The sequence below is a fragment of the Coloeus monedula genome, assembly GCF_965178545.1.
Source record: "Coloeus monedula genome assembly, chromosome: Z".
NCBI lineage: Eukaryota > Metazoa > Chordata > Aves > Passeriformes > Corvidae > Coloeus > Coloeus monedula.
This window is the reverse complement of record NC_138822.1, coordinates 63,843,246-63,866,835: the sequence shown is the minus strand read 5'-3', so window position 1 is coordinate 63,866,835 and position 23,590 is coordinate 63,843,246. Positions and strand designations below refer to the sequence as shown.

At 39.0% G+C, this 23,590-nt stretch overlaps 1 protein-coding gene across 4 annotated transcripts; it reads right to left on the bottom strand.

Annotated features, from left to right (window-relative positions):
• Positions 1 to 2,650: 2,650 nt before the first annotated feature.
• TRIM23 (tripartite motif containing 23) lies at positions 2,651 to 23,590 on the bottom strand. 4 transcript variants are annotated; one of them, XM_082301507.1, is made up of 11 exons: positions 23,302 to 23,590; positions 22,481 to 22,643; positions 13,130 to 13,251; positions 12,025 to 12,303; positions 11,230 to 11,412; positions 10,488 to 10,703; positions 9,282 to 9,416; positions 7,816 to 7,945; positions 7,588 to 7,698; positions 6,031 to 6,155; positions 2,651 to 5,696 (listed from the first exon to the last, which is right to left on the bottom strand). In XM_082301507.1, exons 1-11 carry the CDS (start codon positions 23,395 to 23,397, stop codon positions 5,517 to 5,519), a joined length of 1,740 nt encoding a protein of 579 aa, XP_082157633.1. In that variant the 5' UTR covers positions 23,398 to 23,590; the 3' UTR covers positions 2,651 to 5,516. The 4 variants fall into 4 exon arrangements, with proteins under 4 accessions (XP_082157633.1, XP_082157634.1, XP_082157635.1 ...); XM_082301508.1 differs by lacking the exon at positions 7,588 to 7,698; XM_082301509.1 differs by lacking the exon at positions 11,230 to 11,412.

Sequence of the window (23,590 nt, the reverse complement as noted above, 5' to 3'; positions counted from 1 at the left end):
CCTCTGCAATTTGTTTGGTATTTCCAGTGATTTCTTTCTTTCAGTGTTTGCTTTCTTTTTATTTTAGCCTAGTGAGTCTTTTTTTCTGGCTTAATTTTTTAGCCGAAGTCCTACAAACATTACTGCTTCTACTGAAATACTTAATTTATTTTAAACTGTGATAATCATCTGAGCTAAGCTTTGTGTCAGCTGTTCCTGACAAGAGTTACAGAACAGAATCATAGCATCATTAAGGGTGAAAAAACCTGATAAGGTCGGTAAGTCCAGGCATTGACCCAGCACCACCACCATCTTCACCATTAAACCATGTCTCCATGTAGCCGTATGTTTTTTCACCATTCTCCATGTAGCCGTATGTTTTTTGAACACTTCCAGAGATGGTGACTCCACCACTTCTCTGGGCACTCTATTCCGATACCTGACCCCATTTCAGTGAAGAAGGTTTTCCTAATGTCCAGTGGTAATCTGAGGCCATTTCCTCTTGTCCTGTCATTAGTTAGCTGGGAGACCAACCCCCACCTGGCTACTGCCTCCTTTCAGGCAGTTGTAGAGAGTAAAAGGTCTCCCCTGAGCCTCCTTTTCTCCTCAGCTGCTCCTCTCAGGACTTGTGCTCCAGACCCTTCCCCAGCGCCCTTCTCTGGACTCACTCCAGCACCTCAGTGTCCTTGAATTGAGGGGCCCAGAGCTGGACACAGGATTTGAGGTGCGGCCTCACCAGTGCCCAGTACAGGGGCACAGTCCCTGCCCTGGTCCTGCTGGCCACACCATTGCTGATCCAGGCCAGGATGCCACTGGCCTTCTTGGCCACCTGGGCACACCCTGGCTCATGTTCAGTCATTGTCACCAGCACTCCCAGGCCCCTTTCCACTGGGAATGTCCAACCCCTCTGCCCCATCCTGTGGCACTGCCTGGGGTTGTTGTGACCCAAGAGCAGGACCTGGCACTGGGCCTTGTTGAACCTCACACCATCGGCCTCAGCCCATGCTCAGCCTGTCCAGATCCCTCTGCAGAGCCTTCCTGCCCTCCAGCAGATCAGCACTCCCACCCAGCTTGGTGCTGTGCACGAACTTAACTGAGGGTGCACCTGATCATCAATAAAGGTATTAAACAGTGCTGGTTCCAATACTGAGCCCTGCAAAACACCACCTGTGAGCAGCCACCAGCTGGATGTAACTCCATTCACTACCACTCTCAGGGCCCAGCCATTCAGAGAGTTTTTAAGCCATGAACTGCACCCAGCCAAGCCATGAGTGGCCAGTTTCTCTGCGTGAATTCTGTGGGAGAGAGTGTCAAAGGCTTTAGTAAAGTCCAAGCAGACAACATCCACAGGCTTTTCTCATCCACTAAGTGTGGCACACTGCCATAGAGATCAGGTTGGTGTCATGCTTCAGCTCCATCAAGGTCAAGCAGGACCTGCATTTCACAAAACCATGCTGGCTTAGGCCCCAAACCCTGATTATTTTGCACATGATGGCACTTCGGATGAACTGCTCCATGACCTTCCCTGGCACCAAGGTTAGGCTGACCTGTAGTTTCCTAGATCCATCTTCAGACCCATCTTGTAGATAGGTGTTACAGTTGCCAACTTGTAGTCACCTCCCCAGTCAGCCAGGACTGTTGGTAAATGATTTAGTAGTGGTGTCTTAAAATGAAGGCATTCAGTACTCAGCCTTTTTTTAAACCTTTGTCACTGTTTCCCCCTGCATGCAATAAAGGATGGAGATTCCCACTGGCCCTCAGTTTGTTGCTGATGTATTTGCAAAAACATTTTTTATTGTCTTTCACCAGTAGTCAGACCAAGTTCTAGCTGGGCTTTGGCCCTTCTGATTTTCCTCCTGCATAACCTCACAGCATCCTTGTAGTCCTGCTGAGTTTTGCCTGCCCCTTCTTCCAGAGGTTATAAAATCTCTGTCCACCTGTTCCAACAAAAGCTCTCTCTTGAGCCAGGCTGACCTCCTTGCCCTCATTTTTCAACACCTGGGGAGACACTGCTCCTGCACCTCTGGGATTTCCTTCTGCCTTCCTCTACTCCATTGCCCTTAAGGACTACCTCCTAAAGGACTCTCTCAACTCCTAAACAGGCCCTAGTCTGCCCTCTGAAAGTCCAAGGTGGCAGAGCTGCTGACCCCTGTCCTTCTCCAAGAAGCAAAATCTCATTTTGTGATCACTTTACCCAAGACAGCCTCCAAACATCACATCACTCACCCATCCTTCTCTGTTTACAAACAGCAGGTTCTCACTGAAAGCTCCAACAACTCCTGAAGCTGTTGTGAATCTGCCTTGAAAGGGTCCTGTTACTATGCTAAACTATGTTTACTCTACAAACACACTGATCATGGCTGCTTTATGTTCACATAACACCACTGCACTCATAGAAGACTTGGGAGTTTACAATTCTGGTAACTTCATTTATGAATTGAGATATGATGCATGATAATCAAATTCATTCCCTCTGAAGTTGCTGCTACCACAAGGAAGTTTTATCTTTAGTGAGATAAAGGATCAGTTAGAAAAATTCTATAGGATGTTAAATGTAACACACCTCTATTCTGAGATGACCTTAAAAAAAATGAAAACAAAAAGACAAGATAATTAAAATTAGTTCTCAAGCTTTTACACACTTTTATTGAAAAGAAATTATTTTCTGGGCAATGCAAATTGCAGCAGCTCACAAATTGTTTCTACTAAAAGAGCCCTTTCTTTAAAGGAATCTTTACGTAACATCCACATCTACTCAACACTCTTGGAACTAGACCCTCATGGTCCACAATTTTGAAGGTAGAATACAGAATCAGTGACAAAACATGACTTTTCAGTTAGCCTAGACATACTATTTTTGAGACGAAGTTCTATAAAGAAAGCCACAACACAGTCACCGGATGTTGCATTTACTCAATTTCAAAATTACGTCAAAATCCTTTGAAAAGTTATTCAGTCTTTCCAAACGGTTAGCAATGCTTTAGTGAGTTCTAGTTGAGGAAATATTCCAATTACATATTGCATAAGTCAGTACACTAAAAACTGAAGTTCAGTAAAACCAATGAAACAAGCTCAAATTTATAATTGAAGCAGTTTATATGTTGTATTAATGTATAATATCAATAAACCTCTTAGTGTACTCTTTACACTGGAAAGTTCACAGACGAATGCAACACTTCCACATTTACTTCAAGTCATCTTAAATAAATTCAATTTAAAAATACTTTCATGGTAGCATTCCCTGTGTCACAAGCAATCACTTGTACTCAAAAATATGCATAAGTGAGAATTGTTCCTCTGCCCTCAAATTTAATGTTACATAAAATACAAACTAGTCACCTTGAACATTTTGAAGTAGAACCATACTGAGCAGCATATGTAACTGAAGCCTAAGCCAGCTAAAATAAAACTAGATCGGGATTTTTCTAAAGAATGCAAGTCGTCTGTTAAAAATATTACAGGAAAAGGTATCTACCATACTTAGCAGAACTTGTTCATATTTCAAAAAGAGCTGTGAAGGGACAGTCAGCCCTAACTAGGTGAGGGGTTGCTCTGCAGAACAGGCTAAGGAGATGCTCAAGTCACAGCCACCAACAGTGTATTGTGCAAGAAGTTACAGGCTGGGAAGGATGAACAATTTTAAGTTTGGTACATGCAAAAACCCCACCTTTCGCTCTATTATAAACAATTTCCAAATTTATCAGGTTATCTAAAGAAAGAGTAAATACCCTGTGTCTCAGTACCTATATACATGTGTAGGCATTAAAGACCACTTCACAAACACTGAATGACTTTAAAGCTTAGTGTTCCTTCAGGTATTATTCAAGTTTTCAGACTTGCTGAATCTGAAGCTGCATTTAACATAAGTTAATGAAATTTAGGTTACAAGAATACTACAAATGTCATTATGAGGAAGTAGTTACATTAACTGCTTCCTCTAGAAGAAAAGTGCAAATGTACTAAATTATTTGTTTATACATTCTTGGTTTTACCTAAGGTATGTAGTAGGAAAACAGCATAAAATTCCTGATAATACAATGAAAGCAAAGCCACAGATAAAGGGATACACTTTCTTTGCTAGGTGAGGTTCAGAGCTCTCAGAGGTAAACACTTTTCAGTGTGGCAAAAACATCTCCACATCTGTGAAACAACACTGTTCACTTGCACTATCTAGTTCTTCTGATTCACCTCTACTCCAATAAGAAAAGTGATGATACAGAGTTCTGATCTACTGCTCACACTCGTTGTAGGTCCTCTACCAACACGAAGAGGATCCATGGCACAGCTTCTTCAATTGGCAGTGGCCATGGACTTAAAGAGAAGGGCAGAAGATTCTGGTGTGCATACCAGACACATAAAATTGTTCGCAGAGTTGCATGTCCAGTAGAAAAAGAGATCACTAAGTCATTGCAACCTTCTCTAAATTTAAACAGCACTACACCCATATTTCATGGGTTTGTGAACGAGTAATCTTCAAAAATAGAGGCATTATTGACAGTTTCATGTAGAAGATAAAGTAAAAATTGAGAATCTAATTATGGAAGGTTTGTATCACATTTTACCATCTACCCTTCTAAAGTAAGACTTATAATTAGTGTACACTGGTTTTACATTGCGTTATTGAATAGTTTAAGGCCATTACCTTAATCTGGAAGCAGGACTTCTACATAAAAGCACATAGCTGGATATTATACCACACTACTTCTTTAAGAAGCTTTTTTTTTTAATTTAATTTGACTTCTTGAGGAGTAAACTTAATCTCTAAAGGCAGATTTTGTCCCCAAGTATGCACAAAACACTTTCACCTCAGTATCACTGTAGTATGTCCATAAATAATTCAGCGTGAAAAACCCAACTAACCCCTGCCCCCAAAACATAAAACAAGTTGCTAAACAATGACACAGCCCCTTCACTCTGCAACACTTTTCTCCATTCTGAGTTTTCTTTGTGCAGTTATGCTGTGTTCCTGTAACGAACAAGGAGGGTAATAAATAATAAGGGAAGCATTTTCTTTACATGGTGTAGCTGCATTTAAGTTTCAATGTCATCTTTAGATTTATGGATTCTTTAGATATTAAAGAGTAGCACCATTTATTTCTAATAGAGCTGACTATTACTAATAAACTTGAGATGGATTTTGAAACAGCTTAATGGGAAAGTATTTCTAAACCACTCAGAATTTTTGTAACACCAATTAACTACTGTAACCTCATTATACTTATTATATGAAATCCAATGCATATTTTATCAGGGAAAAAATTTAAATTGTAACAATATCACCAAAAGGAATTTCAAGGCATCCTTGTAACACTCTTCCATTCCCACTACATGTAAATGTATCAAGTTTCAAAAACACTATAATGACAGAAGTATAGTGAACCAATTATACTATCTAGGACAAAGGTTTGTATTTTTCTGTAACCACCAACTTAATATTTAAGTCCCCTACTCAGAGGGAAGACCTGGTGACAACACCCTAAATCGTGCAAACAAAACAAAACCATGAACTACAACATTAAATTCCAGCTGACACAAAGTTAAGCCACATCCAGGACACCAGCAGCCACTAGCTGCCTTGAAAGCCAGTCCAATCCATCATAAAGTCCTGTACCACTTCGGGCATCACAACCTTGAATATACCAGCTACGGCCACAGCAGAGTTTGTGGAGACTCAACAGCTCTGTGATTTCTTCCACTGAGAGAGCACCTGCTACATCCTGCAACAGAATCAAATACAAAGACTCAATTATTCTTCTGTATGTTTGAAGCCATTTTATTGGCTTAGACTGAAGCTACAGATCACATAAAGGCTCTTCAAACACAAAAGACAAATCAAACAGCTAAGCATTTACTACTTGTTACCATAAAAAAACCCTGGTTGTTCAGTCTACTAAGCACTCTGAGCACCAACATTTGATCAGCATTACACATAAGGAAAACATCTACATTTCATGCTTTCCACATTAGCACTCCCTACCAACAACAGTGGGTTCAGAAGGTTGGAATTTGATAGACAAGCTGAGGAAAAGAGTAAAACCAAATCACAAGTACCTGTTTATTAGCAAAGATCAAGAGCAAGGCATCCCGCAATTCCTTCTCTGTTAACAATTTTGCAAGTTCACTGTATGCTTCACTGACCCTGTCTCTGTGACTGCTATCAACAACAAACACCACCGCTATGAAAGAAGAAGAGAAATGTTTTACCCACATTCAAATACAAACTCTGAAAAATTAGCTTTCAACTTACACAATTCCTTTTTTCTAGAAGCTTCTTAAGTGAAGTTTCTCAGCAGTATGCAACTTCAATTTTAAATCCAGGATGACTGAGAAATTCCTTACATACTTTTATATTTTAAATAGAAATCTAGAATTCATCCTAAAATAGGGAAAAAAATATCTGATTTTTTTCCTAGTCTAATATAAAGGCCATGATATTTTAACTACTTAGGTCTAAAACCAGATTTACTATGTGTGGATTAAGCATCTCAGTTTAAACCATTTCTTGATCCATTTATACTCCATTAACTCCCATATGACTGTTTCAGTTCCCCTTAATGGGCTGTAATACTCACAGGTTCAGCCAAATCAGCATAGCTTGCTTCAACTACAGACTACACAATCCAGAGAAGATGGCCATGGACCCAACACAGCAGCATTAGATTTTACTATCCACTAGAGAGAGTAACTAAGATGCCAGAAAGACTGGAAAGTCAAGGGGGCAGAGCCAGAGGACAGAATTTAAAATCAAGGATTTTGCAATGAAAAAACCCCAACACCAAAACTAAATAAAACCGCCTACAGTTATTTACCAGGGTAATTGTCTAGCTTTCTGTCCAACATAAAATCCCTCAAGGCAGGCATGATTCCACACTACTTTACACAGTATGTTTTAAGAGGATAACAGAAATCCCAAAATACAATTTTTAGGAGTTTGAAAAGATGAATAATTTAAAATGTTAAAGTTTGCATTTAAGGCTGAAATAATGCACAAAGAGCACATGAGCTGGTGTTTGTAATTCCTAAGTATTTCAAGTAATTGTGAATTAATTAATCAAGAGGAACTTCTTTCTGAACTGGAAAAAACCTATGGAGGATTTAAAAAAGGACAACATGAATTTTTAAGTTGGCACTATATAGATCAATGTTTTCAGAATCAGTAATCTAGTCTATAATCAGATACTACACTGCAATACCAAGTCAAAAGTTACAGAACTTTGTAGAATTTTTTAAGTTGCTACCTAAAGGCTCCTAAAAGCTGAGTATTTTCAAGTGCTATTTATATTTCATACCTGGCAAGTACCGCTTCTCACTATGCAGACTTTGGAACGCTGTACCTTGTCTGTTGTCAGCTAGAACCAATTTAACAGAGGTTCTAATTTTGTTTGGCTCCATGAACTGTCTGATGGATTTATGGAGAATGCATCTTTATCATGCAGTAGACACTATGACCAACTGGATTAAAATTTATTAGCTCATGAACCTAACAGCTGTACTTTGCATTAGATGAACAACTTTCTACTGTCATAAATTATTTCTATTAATAATCTTTCTGGCTCTGAAACACAAGCTAGAAGACAAAATGCAGTTGAAAAGTTGTATCAGTATTACCTTGCGTATTGAGATAATAATGTTTCCACAAAGGCCTCAATTTGTGTTTTCCTCCTACATCCCAAATAGTAAACTTTAAATTCTTGTATTCTACTGTTTCAACGTTAAAACCTGGAATAAAAATATTTAAGTTTTACAGTCCTACTCTGTATGAACATAAAATAACCAAAATCAGTAGATAAATCATACATTCGGGAAAGTCATTACATTTAAATTGTAGCTACTAACCTATTGTTGGAATTGGCTGCATGAATTCATCTTGCTTTAACTTAAACAAAATAGTTGTTTTGCCAGCTCCATCTAATCCTAAAGTAACAACCCGAATTTCCATTTTTGGTCCAATATGTACCCTGTTGTCCTGGAAGAAACAGCATACATAAAACAACAGCAAATCTAGGAAATTCAATCTAGAAAACCCTTATGTTTAAAACACATATTTTATCACCATTTCTAAAATGATTAAATGGATGATCTCCAAAAGTACAAGGCACAATCATCAATCACTTCCAGCAATAAAAGGAACAAAAAATATCCAATACTCTGTAGTTCATGAACCTGTAACTTCTACCTGAGTCTTCTACATGTCTTTTAGAAAGTCAGCCAGTTTCATTATAGTATGTTTATATTTGATAAAATTTCAATTCTTTCATTGTTCTTGGCTGAAACCATGTGAGGAATTGTTTGTGGCAATTAATTAGAATTCTCTGTAATTACTGCTTCACAGATTAATGAGCGTTTGCAAAAGAGGTTTCCCTGGCCCTAGCAGCTCTGGTCTCTGGTCAATGGGAAAGAGACTGGCAGAAGTGAAAATTTTGTATTTCCATGTTAATGCAACTATACTGAAGTTACAAAATAAATTATTTTGAAGATTTAATTTCTTAAGTCAACAAGAACTGACATAGAATCCCCATGGAAGCATTCATTTCCTTACAGTAAATGCTTCAACAGCTACCGTTAAGTCTTCATTTTTGTCTCAGCAGCAATAGATCCTCTTCCTCTTTCACCCATTCAGATCCACAAAAAATCATATATCAAAGTACTTCTTGTTCCTTGAGTTTCAAACTTATTTACTTGCCTATGAGAAACTATCTTCAATAGTAAATACCATATATATACACAACAAATAGAAGTACCGTTATCAAACTTTGAATAATTTCATTCCTTTCAAAGGAAGTGGTACTGAAATTATATTGAAGCAATAAAACTCAAACCTACTTAGAAGATGAACCACGTCTAAGCTAAGCTATCAGTGAATATGAAGCAACTGCAAAACAACTGACCGTTTAACGAACTGAAAGAAATATTTAACATTATAAACTGAAAGTTATAATAGTAGTATTACATTTAAAATAGGCGAGGAATTGTCAGGAAATAATCAGGTATGCTTCCAAAGAAAGGTGTTTCTAGAACTCACAAATGCTATCCAACATATTAAAAAGCAAAAAGTTACTGATGTGGTCAACGTCAAATGAACATTTCTCGCCCTAATTATAACAGCACAGTGGTTTGTTGCTATAATACCACATTGCACTCATGCTGTGATAAGACACTGTGGCTCAAACTGATACTGAATTGCTTCAACTTGTTGCAACAGATACAGCATCATAATGTACATACGTTATTCCTGCTTTATTTTAAATTAGATTTGGGACATCATAAAGTCAATAGCTGTACTTCCATGAGATTAAGAATACCTTTGTAAAAGTGACAGGTATGCTAGCATCCAGCTGTACATGATCTGCAAGTTCTGTAAACTGTTGCTGCTGTTTCTGTAATGTCTCTAGCAATCTTGTAATTTCCTGTTTGGCCAACACTACTCTGCAGTCATCCTAAACAGACAAAAAAACCAGAAGTATGCCTTTCCTTTAGCAATTTACTTTAAAAAACCCCCCAAAAAATATAGATATGATTGCTAGAAAGAAGACATTTTAAACAGAAATACTCTACTTCAATAAACTAACATTTACAAAATAGATTTATTTTAAATTGCAATACAAATATGAGTATCTTAACATTTTTCCTTAACACTAATAGAAACTAAACAGTTCTGCAGGTTAAAGATAAAAACCAACAAACTTTCTTTACAAGCCATATAAATTATGAGAAATTATGAGAAACAATAACAATGTAACACAAAGAATATTTATCTTTTTCCTATATGATTCCAACAGATGGAATAGGGCAAGTACTTTGCAGTATACAGCAACACACTTAAGAGGAAAATATTAGTATCCACCCATTCATAATCAGAACATTTGTATAGCTAAATCTGACTAAGCAACAAAACACAAGCTCTAAACAAATCTGGAAAGAAGAAGTACAAATAACACATTCATGAAGTAGCTTCTCACACTTGGTTTACTATTTGCTACACATACTATTTACTTTTTCCTATAATTAAACTGAATGAATAAGGGATCAGTCAGATACTCTCACACAGCCACTTTCTTCATACATTTAAGATGTTGAATTACCCATGTTACAAGCACTACTGGAAGAGATTTAATCCCAAAACATTTTCTCCTACCAGCCATGTATGACTACCAGCTTCAAACATCTATACTTGTAATTGCAACTGCAAAATCCTTCCGATAAATTCTGTAGGGTTTTTTTTTTTGCGTCTTGTCTTGTCCTTCCACTAAACTCACAAATACCAGAACTTACTCCAGAAAAGTCATGCCACAGGGTTTCCAGCAACTGGAGGAGTCTACACTTTTGTATTGATTATCTTTGTCTAACACTCCCTTGCAATGAATACTTAAATCTCATGTTTTATCATGATTGTTTTAATCTTTTAAGAAAATAATGCAGAGTACCATCTAACCTGTTTTTTTGTAGTCTAAACTTAATTTGTAGTTCCATGTATATTGCCATACGCTGCAGCTCATTTGCCAGCCTACCTGTTGTAAAGTCTTTTCACAGTGAAGGCAAGCCGTTGAAACCTGTGACAGGAGAATGGTCATGTCTTCTTGCTGCTGCCTTAGCCAAATCAACTTCTCTCTCACGTGAGCATCAACAACACTTAGAGCCATTTCCTCCTGACGACAAAGGGTTTCATGAAGATCAGAAAAATAGGCTCGGACACATGAGCGAGCATTCTCTGCAGTTCCTGGTACCTAGAGTGTTGCAGCAAGAAGATCCAAGAGATTAAGGACACCAGTTGACTCCAGAATCACATCTTAAATTTTATTCCAGATTCTAATTTATTTTCGCATCTGCTTGGCTACATCACAGTTCAAGTCCCAGCTAGGGCTGGTAAGACTTTCTGTATAATATCAAGACCATTCAAGAAGTTACTCCTATAATCAAGTAGCTCGTTTGCATGTATAGACACCTTACTAAAAAAGACCAGGGAAAACAGTAGTACCATACCACCTGAGAGCATACACAATCTGTACACTAGCAGTTATACAACTTTTCCCCCTGCCTCCATATTTTCATGTAGCCTAAAAACATTGTAACACACAAGTTCCCACCTATCTGCTGACCTAAGCCACAATACTGACTTGCTAGATAAAAGAACTTTAAGTCTTGTTCTAGAAAACCTGTGCATAATTTTCAAATAAATTCCTTATCCTAGTTATTACCAAAAAGCAAATAATCTATGCACGTGAGGGAAATAAAAATTTTTAAAAAGCATACATGTTCAGTATGGGCCATTCCAACTCCATCTTCAACTATTTGTTCTCCTCCTTCTATATGCTGAACAATTCCAACTAGTTTTCTGGAATAATCTGAGATTTCTTCTGTGAAAGTTCTTATACAGTGAGCCATGTCTAAAATGGATGCACGAATCTGGTTTGCTTCTGGTTCTAAGATGGAGTGCTATTAATTAAAAGCAACATATTAAATATCAATCATAACTATCTTCCTTAATAATCTTTTCTATTTTACTACATATTTAATATACATGTGCAAGTATATGGGCATATATTCACATATATATATACAGGAAAGCCAAATAAGAACTTAAAACCATCTTGCAATTTAAATATACAATCAGGACTTAGAAATTATGCTGAAACTAACTCAGACATCTAGCAATTACACAAGTAAACAAAAACTTGCCTGTTTATCATAATTTATTATAAAAAAAGAAGGATGGTTAGATTGCACCAGTGATGTGATGTGTACATAGTGTCTGCATTATGAAAACAGCTTTTAAAACTGATGGCTCAATATTATGAGAAGTTCAGAAAAGCAGCAGATAAAGGGACTGTCCTTCATATATATACACACATTAGTAACTCACTGAGTTCTAAGTTTTTTTCTTCATCTTACCATGGCAACTATCTGACATGAAGGGAAAATGAAAGAATGGGATGAGGACACATCAAGAGTCTACTCTCCTTTCTTGACAACCTTTTGTACTTTAATTGGATAAATAATTATGCAAGCCACCCCACGGCATGACTAGAAATTAATTACTAGCAGTACCTTATGACCTTGATGCTTCCCATACTCTTTGCAGACACAACACATGAGAGGACTCGCCTGACAGCCCTCTTCTAAACAAACAAACTCAATGGCATGCACTTGGTGTTGGGAGCACATCGTCTTCTCATGAGGCTTATCGGCAAGAGGTACACGCCTGTGCTTCGCTAGAGTCTTAGTAGAATGAGTAAGCTGGGAACAGTCTGCACACAGGTGAGTGGCACAAACAGTGCAATACACAGATGCAACATGGGCTTCATCTTCATCGCAACGAATGATACTCTAACAACAAAAAACAGGCAAAACTGAAGTAGTTAACACATAATCCAAATAACGGAGGAAAAATCAGAAGACTTGTCAACAATGTAAGATTTCTTTAAAAGTTATACACTAATAAATATTTGGACTACTCTGAAACTTCATTTTAAGTTTTCAATAAACTTATAAAAAACAAAAGGTTATAGTGTTCAGTGATTTTATAAATCCAAGCTTCAGTGCAAGTTGTAAAGTTTTGGAGAAGAAAATAAATCTGGCTCCAGGAATTTCCTCCAAAGCAGTCATTACAGAACAGAGAAGTGGTTACAGAAAACCAGAATACCAATGGTCAAATAAACACTTAGGAAAGTTATCTACATCTAGAATGGTACTGCAAGATATTTTGCACACCAGCTGTTAATACTGAGATGATAAAAGCAGCTAGTTTTGGTAATGAAGTACTACATGATATAATAAAATGACTAAAAGGCAACTACTGACAAGAGGAGCTGAAGTCTTTAGGATGAATTCCTAAAGAGTTTTAGAAAACTGTGCTTATACCACTGTAACTAAAATATCAAAATGAGTAACCTTTTCTAAAAATCCTAAAGGCATTAAAAAAAAGGGGGAAATGGTATGCATACTTACTAATACCTGTTCATTTTCTGCTTAAATTAGCATTTAATTATGAAGCAATTAACTGAAGCCTTAGTACTAGATACTAGAAGAAATGAATAGTAGTATTGGTGAAATTACATTTGGCAAAGAACTGATTTTCATTTTTTTTCCTTTTTAGAGATACCTTCTAGCAAACATAACAAATTTTTTTTGTCTTTTGTTTAAAACTCAGTACCTCTCCAGAGAGACCAATGCCTTCTTCAGCTGTCCCATACTGCCCAGCAGGTCCATTCTGCAACCGTTCCAAGAGTTCCAACAAAGCAAAGTTCTTTTTCAATCCCCAGACACCAGAATCTCCTATTTTTGACAAAGAGTTAAACAAAGGGGAGGAGAGGAACACAAATCTCAACATATAATTTTGAGAAATTATACAAACTACAGTTGAGATTCTGACAAACATTAAGACCACATCAACTACATTAATATTAACAAAGTGAGATACAACTAACATTTTTTCTGCAAGCTCACTCCATCCTCTTTTTCCTTTGATTATTGAGCTATTTAATACTTATGCGCATTTTCCGTACTTAAAAGATGCCAAGATTATTAAAAATTTAGAGAAACTCAGTAAAAATAGTTGTAAAATAATTTGCAATAGCTAACAACTAAAGAATACAAGGAACACACAAACACTGTGTACCATAATAATTATTATTTTCAGAGGTACAGTGAACATTTCTACTGTACTAATGGAAGCCATGAAGAATTCCCTACTGACAAACCTTATTCTCTGAATCACAAAATGCAACACCTATTGCAGCATTCCAGCAAAACCTAAGTAAGAGTTAAAACAATATTCATAAAGAAAACCCAATGTACTACACTATTTGATAAAAAGGAAGATCACTCATACTCCATAGAGCAAAGCAGAAATCCATGTCTACTCCTCTATGATCCTGATTTTGTAGAAGTTAACATGAAGCAATGACATGAGAACCAAAATCAGAACTGCATCCCAATAACTGCTGCTAAAGGTATCTGTATAGGCCACATGGCATATGAGAGAATCTTAGTGGTTGCTTCTTCAAGGAATTATCATCCCTTGACTTTTTTTCAGCATAATTGTCACAAACTTAATGACATTTTCTCTCTTGCAAGGAAAAGGTGGCTCAAGAGATCAAGCATCATCTCTGAGCACTGAATCATTACTTTTTAGCCATAGCAAAATCACGAAATTGTTGCAGTTGGGAGGGTCCTCTTCACATCACTTTGCCAAAGTCACCTAGAGCTGGTTGCCCAGGACCACTCCCAGGCATCTTTTGAAGATCTCTAAGGACGGAGATGCTATCACCTCTCTGGGCAACCTGTGGCATAGCTTTCTTACTCTTACAGTCAAAATTGTTTCCTTATATGCAGACAAAACTTCTGTGTTTCAGTTTGTGCACACTACACACCAGCTATCTATATGAATGAATGAAAACAGTATTCCCACATGTTTTCCCAAAGAGCCCAGACTACTTGAATTGTAGAGTTGTCCCATGTTGTTTTCCTAAATTATGCTGCCCTGTGGCAGTCTGGTAGGAGTATGTACCCTTCATCCTTCTGGAATTCAGTGTCATCTCGCTGATCCTTTACAGACAGTAAGTCTTCTGTCTTCAATATGGAGATTTATCAAACACTCCATAGATTTTGATTTATCGTTTAGAGTGAAAGTGCAGTCCTAAATGACCAGACAGACAACATCTATGTAGTTACGGGAAATATCCAGTTAGTAACCACACTGGATACCTCACTGCTTTATGTAGCTTCCAGTTTAACTTCATTAAACTTTCTTCCATAGTCCATCTTCCTCACAGTTTAAATTATAGCCCATAATACTCTATTTTGAATTTGGCCACTGAGAAGTTATGTGCCTGAAAGATTACAGGCAATAAATGGATGCTACTGTTTTCCTCTAGCTATAAATGGGAGCATTTTTTAACATCCAACATTTTTTAACATCTTCCAACATCCTCAACAGGTATAAAACAACACTGATAACCTGTTTAAAAAAATGTGCTTACAGTAAAGACCATGCATTTGCTTCTTCCATAAATGGGCCTATGAAAGCACTGGTTAGTAACTCTGAAGTTAGGTATAAAGCAAGGAGTCAGCACTTTTAAAATCAGTGACCTCTGCAGTTATCAGTTCCATGGTGGAAGCCTTCTCTGCTACAGAGAAGCATTACGTTGCCAACACCCAATCTAAGATCAGTGCACTTCACAAAATAAGTTGAAAACAAACTAACAAAATATTTTAACTTTTATTTACCACAGATCTTGAAGGAGTTTACAGAAGGTATGTTTTGTCCCACCACAATTACACTAAGTCATCTGCCTTGATATATTTTAACTTCAGAGCTTAGTAATTTTTTAGCTTGAGCACCCCTAGCAAGATCACTATTTAACACAGAGCAAAGAAGAGTCACCTCTTATTACAAGTTGAAGAAATACAGAGCACTATATCCACTTCTAGAATATAATTTACATCAAAACAGTTGGTAACAGAGTCTGGATTTGCTCAATATGTATCTAGACAGACTAACTCTCAGAAAACAAAGCACTGAAAAGTGGCTATGTGGTTCCCTTCTACAGTGTTTAGCACTTTCCCACAGCAATCTGACTGTGCACAACCTTCAGGTTCTACAGCACACAAATACATTAACAACACACCAATGTAATGACTGCTGATACTAACACGGACCTCCTATTTTCAGATTATGCACTAATCCAGATAGCCATTAATAGCCCAGTATAAATGGATGCACACACACCAAAAGGGTAAACCTACTTAAGGAAGAGACTATAGCTCCTAGTCTTTAAGCAAACATTGTCTAAGCCTTTAAGGCAAACACGGGGTAAGGCTGAGAGAGAAAGAAGCTACTCAATCACTACAGAGTTTCTTATAGAAGTCTTTTCTTTCACATGTTTTAATATTTATTAAATAAACCCTGGACACCAAGAAGTACTCTTCTCAGTTTACAACCTTGTATCTGATTTTAATCACGTTAGCTCTGTTCCATGTCTAGCAGTGAAGGGAAAGTCAAAACAGAGCTAATTTACTGAATTGTAAGCAACAAGATCAGAAAAGATAAATCTGTAGCTATCTGAATTTCTTTTCTGGTTCATAACTCTACGCTGTCATGAGACACAAATTTATGCTTCTCTTACATTCTTTCTATTATGTATCATGACACTTGCTCATACAAGCACTAGCAATTGTATAACATGCCCATCTTGGTCACAGATAAAAAAGAAGCAAAGCTTACATGCTAATTTTAATCTAGTAAAACAGAATTTATAACCAGCAAGCATCCTGTAAAACATAGAATCACGGCATAATCCTGAGTTGGAAGGGACCCACAAGGATCACTGAGTCCAACTCCTAGCACTGCACAAGCCATTCCCAATAACCACATTGTACGCCCCAGAGCATACTCCAAATACTTCTTGAACCCTGGCAGATTTGGTGCTGTGACCACTTCCCTGGGGAGCCTCTTCGAGTGCCCAACATTGGGTGAAGAAACTTTTCCTGATGTCCAACCTAAATCTTCCCTGACACAAGTTCAGGCCATTCCCTCAGTCCTGTCACTGCTCACCAGAGATAAGAGATCAATGTTTGTCCGTTCTCTTCCCCTCTCAAGGCAGTTGTAACTGCAATGAGGTCTCCCCTCAGTCTCCTCCAGGCTGAACAGACCAAGTGACCTCAGCTGCTCCTCATAAGGCTTCCCCTCAAGGCCCTTCACCATCTTCATGCCCCCCCATTGGACACTCTCTAGTACTGTCCTTCTTATACTGTGGCACCCAAAGCTGCCCCAGCACTCGAGGTGAGGCTGCCCCAGTGCAGAGCAGAGCAGGACAATCCCCTCCCTTGCCCAGCTGGCGATGCTGTGCCTGATGCCCCCCAGGCCCTCCTGGCTGCCAGGGCACTGCTGACTTGCATTCAACTTGCCATCCACCAGGACCCCCAGCTCCCTTTCCATGGCACTGCTCTCCAGCCTCTCATTCCCCAGTCTGTACATCCAGGGTTGCTCCATCCCAGGCGCAGAATCTGGCACTTTGCCCTGTGGAATGTCACATGGTTGGTGATTGCCCAGCCCTCTAATTTGTCAAGGTCTCTCTGCAGGACTCCTCTGCCCTGGAGGGAGTCAACAGCTCCTCCCAGTTTTGCATCATCTGGGAACTTCATATAGTTCCCAATCAGGCACCCAAGTCACCTATGAAGATGTTGAAGAGCACAGGGCCAAGGATGGAGCCCTGGGGAACCCCTCCAGTGACAGGTCCCCAGTCTGATGTCACCCCATTCACTGTAACCCTTTGTGCCTGACCCATGAGGCTGTTGCTCACCCAACATATGATGTGTTTATCCAGCTGTGAGCTGGACATTTTGTTCAGCAGGACACTGTAAAAGACAGTATTGAAAGTTTTATTGAAATCCAAAAACTCACATCAGCTGGGTTCCCTTGATCAGCTAGGTGGGCTACCTTGTTGTAAGCACGCATTCTCATAAAAAAGTCATGTCTCATTTCACTGGTATCTATCATGAAGTTTACATATTTGCAAAAAGGGGACTTTGCTCCTTTTTACTCCAAATTTACCTATAAAATTTTTATGTACTTGACCTACACATTTTCAACACACCTGACCAAGTGTTTATCTTGTATTTAAAATCACTAAAACATGAGTTGTATAAATACATCCATTTAATCATTTGGACTTTACCTCAAATTCTGCTTCAATCACAAATGTAAAAGAGTCTAGTGATCTCATCCTTGTGCCTACAAAGCATGTTTGTGCCCATTACAAAAATCATTACACATTCTGATTGTCATCTCAAAAGAAGAGTAAGACATGAATAGCAGGAAACGTGTCAGCCAGGAGCAAGATAGTGACAGAGTGAAGATATTAAGACTGACTCCAGCAAACAATATAAGTATCAATTTCAAAGCATGAATCTTGACTGCAGAAGTATTATAAATAATGAAAGGAATAAAGGAACAACCTTTGTCTAAATGTATAAACAGATTTGAGAGAAAGGTTAACTGGATTTTCTTGCACAGTATTTTTAAGTTTCATCTTGGCACTCAGACACTAGCAAAGGCGTGTGTAAATGTAAGCAACACCAATCAGCATGAAGAATGCTATCACCTGCAAATCTATGTGAACAAGTTTTAATCATAGAAAATAATTTCAGCTCTGTAGTAAGAGAGAAACTCCAAAGCTGCAACATAAGCACATTTTTCCTAAAAATTCCCTGGCCCGCATATTTATTTAAAAAAAAAAACCCAGAACCCAACAGAAACAAAGACACACCAACCCCAAAAACAAACAAACAAAACCAAACAAAAAACCAAAACCAACCAAACAAACAAAAAACCCCAAACAAAAACAAACAAAAAACCCAAAAAACCCCCTAGTAATCCAATATAGGAAAAGAGAAAGCAGTTTGCAAGAAATTATTTGTCTTTTCTTCCAAACCAAACATACTCTGAGGAAAAGCTTTAAGAGCAGCCTCTTTTTCTACAGACACCATTTATTGGATTTTTCCCCATATAAACTGTCTGAATCAACAATCTCCAGAACCTACGATTTAAAAATTTTGAAAATCAAATGAACTTTTCCATTGCATCTTTTTGGTTAAAAAAGGTTAATCCAATTGAAGACAACACTTCACATACCTTCAACATGTACATTTAAAATTCTCCATTAGAAGATTAATCACAGGCAAATTCATCAAAGAATTCTTAAATACCCAACAAAAATCAATGTTTTGTCTATTCTGCAATGCAGAATGATTTGGGCAGGCTTTAGTCCTATCTGTTCACTACAAAATATTTTCTCTTGTAATAAGATTTTATGAACTATTAGAAAATTTTGCTAAGCATGTAAACAACATTTCAATTTTCAGTTGTAGAACATGTATTTCCAAAAATCCTGATTCACAAAGTACTTCTAACCCAGCCCTCACATACAGTTACATACAGAAAGAAGAGACAGCCTTGTAAATTTAAACCAAGAATTCAGTTCCAAAAAATACAGCTACATCTATCCATATACAGATCCCAAAGTATTTATTTCAAAAAGTTCCCAAGATTACTTAGGAAACTTGGAAGAATATAATATTAAGTGCTTTACTAATAAGAGCAAAGGAAAAAAAGTAACCATAGGTTAAATAACCAACTAAAAGTCTCCATAAAATCTATAGTTACTGACTAAGAAACTCTGTTCAGCACAGGTAGCTTTATGTCCTAATTTTACAGCTTTTCTTTCAATAGAATTTTCTCTTGGCAGTGGTCCTATAATCAAAATTTAGATACTAAACAGCTCTCTGATACTAGAGAGGATTATTTCATTAAATTAATTATAAGGTAGAATGGCAATAGGGTGAACATGGAGCTTGCTTTCTCATATCTTCAAATGGAGGGGAGAGAAGTATGAAAAGTTCCCCTGGGCCCCATGTTGTCCCTCCCAGCTCCTAAGCTCTAGAACAAAACAGAACTACAAGTGCAGCAAATTTAACCAATAGCAGCAACTACTAGGTGATTAGAGCAAGGTCACAAATGTACAGATGTCTCAAAGAGGAGCCATGACGAGCTTCACTCCACAAAACATCCTGGTTTTATATCCTAGAAGCAATATTATTTCTCAAGGCTGTTGGATATGGAAAGATTAAAAGTAGCTATGACCTCTCCCTGCCTCAGATCACCAGGCAGAACATTTTTATTCACAGAAGTACTTTTACTTTCAAGCTGTTTTGCTAAGATTTTCTACCTATTACTTTTGTGAGCAACTGTTGATCACAGTGCATTCCTCTTTCTAGTGTTATCCAGCAGGATGTAAGTCCATTATACTCAATATAAAAAGAACCTGAAGCTTTTTATCCCTCTTCCTAACTGCACACTTGGAGGTTTAATAACATTTCACTGCATTCAGAAAGCTCCTCAGAAAGATGAAAAAAAAAAATCTGTACATGTTTTTGTAAAGCTTCATTTTCACCAAACATGAAACACACCAAAAAATATGATAGGATGCTTTCAGATGCCTGGGAAAAATTGCACAATAAAAACTAAGAAGCAACAAGTATCCCATCACAATAAAAAAAAGCAGTGCTCTTAGACAAAAATGTTTCGTAACAACAGGACTGAGCGTTGTGCTCTAACATTCTCTCTCCAAAAGCATAGTTTAAGAAATCTTGTGCAGCTGTGCAGTCATAGGTAAGAAGTCAAAAAAACCATTACTCTTTTAACCACTCTCCTAGATCAGCAATCATTCATGATGCTCATACTTCACCACCTCCCTCTACCCAGAAAACAAGCCCCTCTTTCAAATGAGATTGATATTTCTTTTCCTGATTCCTATCTCCACAAAAACATCCTGCAGAGTGCCTGAATATTCCTTGCAGTTTGGTCTACAATTTAGGAGATTCTTGTACTGCAAAATCAAGTGAATTTGATACTTAAACTTTTTTTTCTTGGTTTACCAGAGTAGAGATTTCCTTTTCTAAAGATTCTCCTTTCAACAGTTTTTCTTTTTTTTCCTCCAGTGCTATTCAAAGCTGCTGGAGCCAGTTCTATTAACAAGTTCTTTTTGTTACAGGTTCCTCTGATAACTTGTCTTCTCTGTATCCCCATGTTGACTAGTGTAGTGGTTTGGTCCAAAATACTCATTACTATTTATCTGCTGTGAGATAAGAATTAGAAGAAATGCAAAGCAGGCACCAAACTTGAAAGAATATAAAGAAGTTTATTAACAGACCTAAAAGAGGGGAAAAAAAATAAATTATACCACCTTCAGAACTCTCCTCCTCCCCCCACCTTCCTCCCTTCTCCCACTGACAATGTAAAAAGACAACCCTTAAGATGTTCAGTCTGTTTACCACTTCCATAATAACCTTGTTCAGTCCATTTAGAAAGAGAAGTCTCTTCTTGCTCATGCTATGAAAACATTATCACAACGAGACAGCCGCCCACTTCCAAATATTGTTCAGTCCATTTAGGAAGAGGAGTCTCTCTGCCTGCGTGTGAGTCCCTTCCCCCGACTTGCAGCTTTTCCCGCAACTGCTTTTGAGGGTCCACTCTTGAAGTTTTTTGGGGTACAATTTTAAGGTTGAGCCGTTCAGAAACAAAAACAGAGGCCCTTCTCCTTCCCTGGGAGCAAAGGGTCTTCCTCATCTTCATCGTTAAGACTATCTCTGGGAGCATCTCTAGGGACTGAGGTTTTCTCCTTTCCCGTTTGGAGCAAAAGTCCTCATCTGGTCCATCTCTCCCTGTCCAAACTCCTCATGAAATTACAGCTGCGTCAGCATCTGCCTATCTCGGCGCAGGTGCTTTTGCTCACGAGTTGAACACTCCACCCCCCATATCTTCATGAAATTACAATGGGATACTCTGATATATCATAGCTTCACAACAGAATTTCAGCTTTAAGCATCTCCTCTCTCTCTTCCCTCAGGTTTTCAGCTCTTCACAGCAGTAAAAGGGTTAATCTCACCTCAGCCTTGCAGCTTTGCAGCTGGAATGTTGAATTTTTCTTATCACAGTGGAGAGGGGGGAGAGCCGAGCCGCTCCGGCTGCCCACGGCAAGGCAGTGGGGGGGGTTCCATGGCTGGAACAGGTCCATGGCTCCAGGATGGCCGTGGCCCGGCCCAGCCTGGCCCAAGCAGGGCCTGGCCGGGCCCGCTGGCCCCCACACGGGGCCCGCAGCCACCTGTGCCAGCGCCGGAAACGAGAGAGAGCTTGGGGGGGAGTTTGTCTATTCTTAAATGTGGATCACAGAGGCGGTCACAACTTTAAGTGGCTCAAAGAATTGTCCATATTCAAACTGGCCAGCTGATAGGTTCTATCAGTTCCCAGAGGAAACTGTAAGCACCCCTTAGCAAGGACGTCCCTTCCAGGGCTATGCTTGCTAACCTATGACACTAGGTAATTCTTATTCTGAAGAAATTATGTGCATGTGCCATCTTTTGCCTAAAAAAAAACTTCCACTGCAAGAAAAAAGCTGCATCTTATTCTTTCAAATACCATGTGCAGACACTCTTAAGAGTAGGGAAATTCCTGTTAATAGCCTGCTGCTACCAATTATTGCATGTATAGAAGTAACTAATATAGTAAAAACCAGGTTTGCTATCACTGATCCTTCCCCCTAGGTCACTTCATCATGAATTCAGACAAATATGTTTGTCAAAAAAGCTATTTAATTGCATAGGTTTAGTGTTTAGGACAATAGGAAACTAATACTCATTCAGGAGCCCTTAGAAACATTAGAGTAGTCCCTTTGTAAATACAGGTGTACAAAAAGACTTCAAGGTATAAAGTGCACAAGCCAAGACTCAAGAACATAGAGGCAAAATATTTCCTTTCTTTTCCTAAGATAACTACTTTACTAGTGTTTAACACTGGTATGAACTTCTATAAATGAAAAGGAACACTGCACATTCATTACTTGGAAATACTACCACTAAGTGCAGCACTAAAAATCTATGTCTAGCATTATCTTCTAGATATCCTTGACTGAGAGGTTTCAAGAATGTCAAACTTGTATTTTCTTACCTAGTTCAGTAACTTGTCGATCAAAAGGACAACGAACTGCTCTGCCGTGAAGGGGAAGCCGGGTAAGACAGTCATGGCAGACAGTATGGCCGCACAAAAGCAGCCGGGGAACTTTGTCCCCTTGCAAAGAAAATACATCTTCACAGACTCCACACTCAAGAACCTGTAAGTCGAAAAAGACCACATTTGGTTTTGAGCTAAATAAAAAGCAGACTTCATGCAGTAAGCCACATGACAGTTTATTTTACAGAAATTCATGCAATCACAGCACATAAGCTGAGTCAGTAATTCCGCTTTATGCACACAACTAACGATCATGCTACCGATTTTTTTTAAAAGGAAATAAATAAATAGACACAAACAGAATATTTTAATTCCTCAGCATCGTGCCTGATCACCACTAGTTCCTGCCCACTTCATTTAACACACCACCACAAGACAAGCCTACTGGTCAAGAGGCACAACCAGCAGAAACATCCTCGCAGGAAAAGAGGCGAGCAAGACCCTGCCAGAGCAGAGTGTTGGCTCGTGCAGTTTCCCCTCGCAGCTGATGCTCATAAACAAGTCAGTCATACCAAGTGAGCCACTTAGCAAGCTACAAACGCAGCACCAAGTTAGTGGGAGCAAACAGCTGCGGACCGGAACATCTCAAGCTATTACCGAAAAGCAAAACTGATGGTCATTTAGAAAGAAAAAATCCCCAAACCAATCCATAAGCCAGGACCCCAGGGGATACCTCCTGGACTACAGGCCTCCCGCGCCCCGTCCTCGGTCAGCACCACCCGCCCCGCCACAGGGGCTGGGCCGAGCCGCTACCTCACCTTCACCGTAGCGCCCGCCGGGCCGCGACCGCCACCCCCAGGCCCGCGGCCACCCTCCGGCCCGGCCCCGGCCTTGTTTACAGCCAGGGCCGCCATCTCGGGGAGGGCGGAGCAGCGTGGCTCCGCAGGAAGGAGAGGGGAACCGCCGCCGCCTCAGGCACCACCCCGGCGGGTGCAGGCGCCGCTCCGCAGGACTGCAAAACTACAGAACCGCAGAACTACGACTTCCATCGTGCTCCGCCGCGGCCCTGGCAGGCGGAGGAGGCGGTGCTGCGCCCGAGCCGCCCGC

Coding starts and splice junctions, on each gene's coding strand:
- TRIM23 (XM_082301507.1), bottom strand. CDS start 23,397: ATGGCGGCCCTGGCTGTAAACAAGGCCGGGGCCGGGCCGGAGGGTGGC. Junction 22,644..23,301: donor CGGCGGGCGCTACGGTGAAG/GTGAGGTAGCGG, acceptor TTCGACTTACAG/GTTCTTGAGTGTGGAGTCTG. Junction 5,697..6,030: donor TGATCTTTGCTAATAAACAG/GTACTTGTGATT, acceptor ATTCTGTTGCAG/GATGTAGCAGGTGCTCTCTC.